The sequence below is a fragment of the Sardina pilchardus genome, chromosome 12 (assembly GCF_963854185.1).
Source record: "Sardina pilchardus chromosome 12, fSarPil1.1, whole genome shotgun sequence".
Classification (NCBI taxonomy): Eukaryota; Metazoa; Chordata; class Actinopteri; order Clupeiformes; family Clupeidae; genus Sardina; species Sardina pilchardus.
In genome coordinates, this window is record NC_085005.1 from 19,485,735 (window position 1) to 19,494,398 (window position 8,664).

Consider the following 8,664-nt stretch of genomic DNA (forward strand, 5'->3'; position numbering starts at 1 on the left):
CTATCGGCCGCCGTGATGGGAATGTTTCCCAACTTTCTGTAGGCTACATTGTCCCTTTGGCTACCGCAGCCAATGCCAGTCGTCTACAGTTCGCTTTAAAATTTCAAAGCATTACAGCATGGATGTTCATTCAAAGGGAGAATTAGCGATTTTTGAGGGTCTGTCGAAAGCTGCCTAGACGCAAGACCACAGCGCTCCGTCCTTTAGTTGACCTTCCGCTGTCAGGGAGCATTACAAGACGCAGAGATAATCACATGGCACGGTTAACACGTCTGGACACACGGTAAGCTATCACGTTAAACACGGGACGATAGCCCATTCACTTATGACGCCTTGAGGGCTCGGACCATACATTAATGGACGACGACCACAAGGGTTCAGGCCAAAAGAGTTCAAGTGATTTCGACGTCGCAACGATACGTGTTTGACACCGTCCTCAAACTCTCTCATTCAAGAGAATTCCGAGGGCATAAGAACACCAAGTGTGCTTTGCTTAAGGGGTCAAGAGTAGATCTTTGCCATCTATACACGGCTCACAACCTGACTCCAGTCAATTTAGCCTACTGACAGTTAGCATCTTCGCTGTTTAGTAGGCCTACAAAACGGTTTTAGTCCAAATATCCTTGCCATAAGATAAGGGGTCACCTATCATTAGATAGGCTAAGTCATCTTATAATAATAATAATAATACTAGGCCTATATTATTAATAATAATTATTATTATAATAGGCTAATAATATAATAATAATAATAATAATAACTTCTGTATTGTTTTGAACAACCATTTTTATTTTCTTGTCTTCATTCGTTGAAACATATGTCCTACTTAACGCACATGCTCTAAAATCCACCTTTTACACTGAAATTGACTAAATTTGAAATGATCGCGCAAATCAAAATTAGATTCTATAGTACCAATGATTTTAATACATAGATGAACATACATTAGAAAAAATGGGAGGTAAAATGTCACGGCATTGATATTCAATGCAAAGTTCCACCTAAAAATATAATAAAAAAAACAAAAAGAGATGGTGGGCTTTTTAAGTGTTCTATGTTTTCTTTCCCGTTCTCTTTTTTTCGGTGGGCACTGCTTTACTCTAGGCATCCGATTTTATCGACTGGAAAAAAAAACTGGAAATTCAGGACTCTTGGGTTTATATAAATGTCTTCTTTTCATGTTATTTCAGTTCCTTCTTTGTCGTGGTTAAGCAAAAAATGAAATGGAAAAAGAGGATAAATACATTTTAAAGACAAAGCATTCCAGTCGACCTCGGGCGGTTTGACAACCTTCACATAATAATAATTATTATAATAAAAAAAGAAAACACAGCCTCTGATACGTTAAGGCAGGCACTGATGTGCTTGTTTGTCTTGCTGATTGTCTATCTCGATTTCCCTCTTAAATGTGTTCATTTTCTCATCGTCTTCCTGACTGGCCCGCGGGGCAGCTCGTGGTGCGATGTTAGATGTCACATTCGCTGTCGCTCGAAGTGATGGAGATGGCCGACGCGGCCGCTTTGCTAGACAGGCTTGCTTCGGGGCTCGACGCGGTTCCGAGACGGTCCACTGCGCCGTCTTCTCCAGTCAGGGATCGAACCGAGCCATTGGACATCACTTGCTGTTGTAACCTATTTCAGTGGAACACATACGAATAAGAAAGACAGAAAGAAGGAATTTAGTGAAAAACTTTACATTTCTTACAGGAGGTGAGCCTATGGCTACAGCTTTGACCGGATACATTCCTGAAGAGGATTTAAGCTATTTAACAGGTCAAATTAGTTTCCAAATATCATCAATATCAGCCTATCATAGTAGCCTACATCCCGACAGTCGCAGCCTACCAAATCTGCAGGAGCTTGAGGCTGAGTTGAACCTTTGGTGACACGCACCGGAAGAACAAGCGCTGTCAAAAAAGGAGCATCGCTCACTTCATGGGCCTATCAGCGAGTTATGGAGAGGCAGGGATATTCTCTACCAAATATGATATAAGGCTTTGAATACACAATATGCCAATGATACAGTGTCTAGGCTACTCAATATGGTCAAATGAATTCCCATTCAAACCGAGAATTTGAATTAATTTAACAACATCTGAAGCCACGAATTGCATAAAGTAGGCTGTGTAGCCTTGCTATTTGTAAAGAGGAACCCTATACAAGCACTAGACTCAACGACTGAAGTGATTCGCAAATTCAGAGATGTCGACAACCGATGTTACTCTTTTCCAAATATTACCACTGCCAGCAGCCCACAAGATATAACAAATGTTTACCATCTCAATAGAATTACCTTAATCCAGTTGTAATCGGGCAAATCCAGAAACAGATTAGAAAAGATCCATGATGAAATGATAGCCAGCTCATTGTAATTACTGAGACAATAAGACAAGAAAACTACTATTCTACATGAACACATCCAGATTGTAGGTTAGGCTAGCTCATGGGGCCTCTACAGTTCAAAAAGATGTAGGCTACTGTAGGCTACTGTATTATCCAACGAGATGGCAGCTAAGGAAATACACACCGAGGCCTAGTGTTGGCTAAGGTTATGTAAATTCGATGTTATGGTATTGAACTCATAAAGCTTTAGAGTGTAATTGTGTTGTATTTAGTTGGATTGCAAGATTCACCTTTTTATTTGTAGGCTACACAACAAATAGGCCCACTGCTACGTGTGCTTGGGATAGCCTACATTTTATGAAAACAATATCAAGTCCATCCTTTACAGGAGGTGAACTATACACCACGCATATTTGAAAATGCAATATGTAGCCTGCTGACTAACTCATTTCAAGAATTGATTAAGCGCGTAAATATCGAATTGTGGTTGTTTCGTCCACCAGACTCCACCATAGATAGCTGAACATGTCAACGAGCGTTCGGCACAGGATCTCAAATAAATCGAAAAGAATCTGGAGTTGTTCGAAATGACTTCACCGAGCAACCTAAAAAATGAACTAAAAGACAGGTGCATGCACGCATACGGAGGAAAAGCTCGGGATATTCACCTGTTTTTGGCTGCCGCGGCTCTGTCCCTTTGTCTCCGATTTTTAAACCAGTTTCCGACTTGGGTGGGAGTGAGTCCTGTAGCTTGTGCGAGCTCTCTCTTTTTGCTAGGGTTTGGGTAAGGGTCTTGGAGGTACCACTCTCGGAGCAAATGTCGGGTCCTTTCTTTGAAGCAATGAGTCTTTTGTTCACCATCCCAAATTGTTTTGGGTAGTGGGAACTTCTTCCGTACCCTGTATTTGTCCACCGGCCCTAGCGGGCGACCCCGGAGCTTCTCCGCCTCTTGGTAGTGAGACTCCAGCCAAAGCGCTTGCAGTTTGGAATGCGACTCTTTGGTGAACTTGTGGTTCTCCAGAATGTGGTAGAGCTCACGGAAATTCCCAGTGTGAAAAGCCACGATGGCCCGAGCCCGCAAAACCGACTCATTGCGGTTGAGAACCTCGCAGGCACCAGGGGCGACCGGCAGCGACCAGAGGAACCGGCCGAGGCGTTCGATGTCCCCACTCTCCTCCAAAGTCTCGCATACCCCCGCAACCTGCTGGGGACTGAAATTCAAGATTGGCAATTGAAACATGAAGGCTTCTGTTTCCCCCCCTCGTAGTCCTTGCTACCTCTCTCTCTTTCATACACGCTCCCTCTCCCCCGTTTCCTCTTCGTCGCCTGATCCAGACAAAAAGGCAATTCCAAAGTCAACAGATCAACCGTTACACGACACACACAGGAGAGGATGCCCCTCTGGCTGACTACGGCAGCCTCGGTGGGCGAACTGGGGAGCTCGAGAATACGAAGGTGAAGCGCAAGACTCGAGATATTTTTGAGGGGGAAAAAAGACGTCCAGTCCTCTTCTGATTTTCTATTGGACTTGGCAGATTGGTTGCGTAGTTTCCAAGGACGCTTGTCAATCACTGTCAAGTGTGCCAATCACGCGGAAAGCAGCGCAAATAGATTTCAGCACCTCCCCACTCTCAACAGCGCCTTTTAAAATGTAAACATTTCCGACCTATTCGTTGTTGCCTTTAACCAAGGTGATTGGCTTTTCGCGCGATTGTCTAGTTGTAAATAGTGTTGTTATGAATAATTTTCGCTTAAAGAAAAAAATAATCGATTTATCATACAAAAGGTCCGGCTGTCATGGCTTCTTTCTGTTGTTGCGTAAAAAATCACAAGCACAGCAGCGCCATTACAAATCGAGAAACCTTCCCGTTTTTCGCCCACAAAAGTTTAATGCATCGCCGTGTTTTGGGTAAAGATCGCACATCTTAAAAGCGATTGGTCACAATTTTGCCCTTTCTTTTTGAGTTTCGGGATTGTTTCCGACCAAATGCATTGTCTTTACGCGCTGAGCTCTCCGGTATATTATAACGAGGACAGGACGACCATGGCAGCATAAGCGAGGCTCTACTCAATTATGCATCAAACAATATGAGCAGCAGAGACATCTGACAGCCGAATGCAACGAATCATTGGTCGGTCAAAATTAATAAAGCTGTTGGAGACTTGAAACGAGGATACAGACGACAGCATATGTGGAAAGCATTCTGCTTCGATACAGCTACATATTGGACAGCTGAATGCAGATCATACCAGTTATAAATATAACCTCAATCACGACGTGTAAACATGCGGTGGCCTTATATTTGGTAGTTCTCTCAAATAGGCAGCAATATTGTAGATACCGAGGCGAATTTACGCGTGTGGAATTTATTGCTCTTTATAGATTATGCTGAAATAAATTCAAAAATATTTCGAAATATGCGGACTGCATGCTCAAATAAGCAATTGCGCCGGACACTCGTTGTTTGTTTATTATTGTGAGCTATTTGTTATAAATTATTATGCAGAAGCCTCGTGTGGTGACAGGTGCATGGATGCACGCACTATTGCACAAAGACACAATGCCTGCCTCTCGCGGATCACGGGAAAACGGCAAAAAATATCCCACGTTATGAGGAATTGTGGAGCAGCAGCTGACTAGAGCCGTTTTAGGATCAGCCACAGCCCGCTTTGTGCTCAGGCTGCGGTGGTAAATAAGACGGCGGATAGATAACGCAGATGGTTTGAAGTGTCGGGTCAGATTATTTCACGGCTGGCTACAGTGGAAAAGTTCATTCTGACGGAAAGCCCCTGATATTATTTTCACAGATCCACACAGTTCAATTGAAGAAAGCCCTTCAGGGCCCTTTATGCATGATGTATGAGCGGCGTGTACTTCCAGTTATGGAACTACCGTCTGTATGATCTGAGCTGCTCATTTTCATGCACCATACTCATGCCACCGGGAATGGCACTTTTCATAACGTCAGGATACACATTTCTCATTTCCGAGAGACATTCAAATATGACCCAGTCCATGTCAAATGTAGTATACGACACTGAGTGATGTTCTAAAAGCACACTTTTTATTTTAGGTATAAAGTTTACAGAATGTATAATAGTAAAGCGCAACTGTGCATTTCGCATAGATAATTAGCCTGTGTAAAATGATTTTATTACAACAAAATGACAGTGTAATAGTAACCCCATTATTACTGTCAGAAAGGTATTGATAATTAGACTAACCGCTTTAGCCCGCCCTTTCTACAGTAATCATTGTTGCTTGCTGCTTTATCAGAATAGCCTATGCCCAAGTCTAAAAACATGGGATGAATGGCTAATGCTATACTTGTAAAGTTGTGTTGACGCGTTGGAAATGTCATTATGGTGAATATGTGTAGCCGTCACTAAATAATGCAATAAGGATAGTCTGGCAAAGTGAAATTTAGGCCACATTCAAAATACATGACCCTAGGTTGAAATTTGGTGGTGCACTTGATTTGTACGACACCGCGTTCAGTGAGCTTGTTTAATTTTGTGAAGTATTTGGTAGAACAACACAGTTTAACCTGCCAATGGGTATAACAGATAATATGTGGGGGTGGGGATGGAGGGGGGTGATTTTAGCGTTGGTTCAAAGGTGATGCCGAAAGGGGTAGATTCAGGCTACATTTTTTTCAGCTCTCAAGAGGGTGTGAATATTTTAGTTTTATTTCACGAGAAAATGGAGGGGACGGCTAAGTTTAAAGTTTGAAAACATTTTCCCAGGGAAATGTTTTCAGCATTAGGTAGTCTACCATGAGACTGTGTATTCGCTAAACATCGTCTAAGATTCAACGCCAGTGGGTGAAGACTCCAGTATAAATAAAGGATTTTAGAGTGCATTACAAAATAAGCCTAGACTACCCGGGTCATGAGACTGAAAGAGACCAGGGAGACGGCGTTGTATCGGAGGCATGACATGCTAAAGGCTTCAAAAATTTAAGACACCTCTAAATAATTAACGTTTAGTCTTGTACGTTTGAAATATCCAAGGCCACTGTGTCATTTTAGAAGAGAGATGGGTTAGAGAGAACAAAATCACAATAGGCCTACTAGGAAAAGATATAGGGTATTTACCATATACGCAATTAATTGATAAATAATCCGATTAGCCATTTGTTTTCTCAGTAATGTCTACCATCCATTTGTCAGTGGCTGCAGACATAGGCTACAGTTTAATATAGGCTCAGATTTTATTTAGCTACAGATATGGTTGGTGTCACGATAACTTGATTCGGCCATTAAACTTAGAAATACTACAATACAGCAATACTAACAACATAATAATGATAATAATAATAATAATATTCATCATATAATTATAATGATAATGTTATGGAATAATATGACAACAGGATTATGGCTGAGTTTAGCCACAATAGCCCACATATGCATTTTGACATAATATCTAATTGGAACTCATTCCGTTCCTTAGGTATGGTACTTTCGTGAGATCGTTTGTTTGGATGAAAGGCACCATCAAGTTATCACACTCCTAAAATAGATTTTTAGACCATCAAGCAAAGGATGGACTATAGCAAAATAGTGTTAAAAGCCCCAAGTAAGAAAGAAATTGCTTTTTTGGGAGGAAGGCATAAACAACTTCGAAATGATAAAACGGACTAAATGATAGCCTCGAAAGGTGTCTTTGTTAAGGAGAAGATACAGGGGAAGAATGTTCAAACTGCTTGTTAGATTTTCATGATATAAAAAGTGCTAGGCCACAATGCACTCTCAGTTCACAATAAACTGTATGTGCTGAATGTGTTTGTGTTTTACAACCAAATCAAACCAAAATAACCAAACGTACACTGGAAATGCAATTTTCATACCACATAGCTTTCCATTTGAATAGACTCTGAACACACATTTTTAGACTAATGAGATAACCGAATGGCTCATTTACAGTGCTCAAGGCTACGCTGCTCATTACAGTGTAACTATACTATATTATACACTATGAATAACAAATATGAAGACCACATTAATATGCGTTAATTATACAAAATCGGGGTTTGAATTAGGATTAGGGTTGTGTCAGCACAGCATATTGAGGTCTTGTTACATATCGGTAATTAATATGATATCAATGTGGTATGTCACTCCTTACCATTGGTGTTGAACTTTCTATGATTAACCAAACAGAGTATATTGTTTACAAAATAATTAAGCATTGTTGTATTACTACATGTAGTAACCATATTCTGAAACAGAAGATGTCTAAAATGTGGTGGGGAATAGAATACAATGTAATCATGATATTCATTGCATTCATTGTCCACCAGGGTGGGAATTTGTCTTCACCTGACACGGGAACAACAATATAAAAATTAAAAAAGCAGTTAGTAAAACTCTCACAAAGACAAGGTTGCAACTACACGATAAAGTGACAACATGCAGTTCACGTCAATGTCTATGGCTTGAATCTGATGACACTGAGGGCACCTTGGCGGAAGTACGTTTACCTACATTTTGCGGTTGCTAGAGGGACTTTATAGCGCCTCCCGATGTTCAAAATTCAAGCATACAGTACACTGACAGTCCCCATCCCAAATACATGGCACATTTTGCTTCAAGATGCAGGCAGGCAGATTGTACCCTCCCAAGGTCTCAGCATTCAGAGCAGGCGAGATTCATGCATCCGCTGTCTATCTCCTGGTGTCCTCTGGAGTTGTTATAGCTACATGGCGCTACACTTGACCTTGGTGGTGGTGGTGAGGGGGGGAGGGGGTGGGGGGGTTGGAGGACACCATAGATATGGCGGGGAGGTTGTCGCCTAGCCGAATAAGTACATGAATGCATAAATGTCGGGCTTTCATTAGAGAAGTGACAGCCAGGGCGAGGATGCAAATGGCGCGGCCGCAGGAGAAAGAGAGAGAAAAAAGGAAAACCAAAGTGAGGAGGCCTCCTTTCTGAGTCCAAGGATGTGCCTGTGTGCCACATGCATGTGGATGCTTGAGACGGTATGAAAGCGGCGATTATGAAATGAATCTTGTACTCTATTATCTGTATAGGGAGATTTATTTCTTTTTTTTTTCAAAGAAAAACAACAACAACAACAACAACAACAACAAAAAGGCTAAACCACAAGGCTGTTGAGACATCTTGAGAATTAGGACTGTAAAAAGAAGAACATAATAAAACTGCGTTAGTGTCACAGAAGTCATAAGAGGGTTCTGTCCCCGGCACTTCATACTGTCTTTCTCTTTCCTCCCCCTACCTTCTCTCTCTCTCTCTCCCTCTCCCTCTCTCTCTCTCTCTCCTTAGCCTGGTTAGTCGCAGCAGAGAAAAAGACATTTGC

At 41.6% G+C, this 8,664-nt stretch overlaps 1 protein-coding gene across 1 annotated transcript; it reads right to left on the reverse strand.

Moving 5' to 3' along the window:
• Window positions 1–1,465: 1,465 nt before the first annotated feature.
• six6b (SIX homeobox 6b) lies at window positions 1,466–3,582 on the reverse strand. Its single transcript, XM_062550582.1, has 2 exons — window positions 3,011–3,582; window positions 1,466–1,631 (listed from the first exon to the last, which is right to left on the reverse strand). Exons 1-2 carry the CDS (start codon window positions 3,580–3,582, stop codon window positions 1,466–1,468), a joined length of 738 nt encoding a protein of 245 aa, XP_062406566.1.
• Between the last annotated feature and the right edge of the window lie 5,082 nt (window positions 3,583–8,664).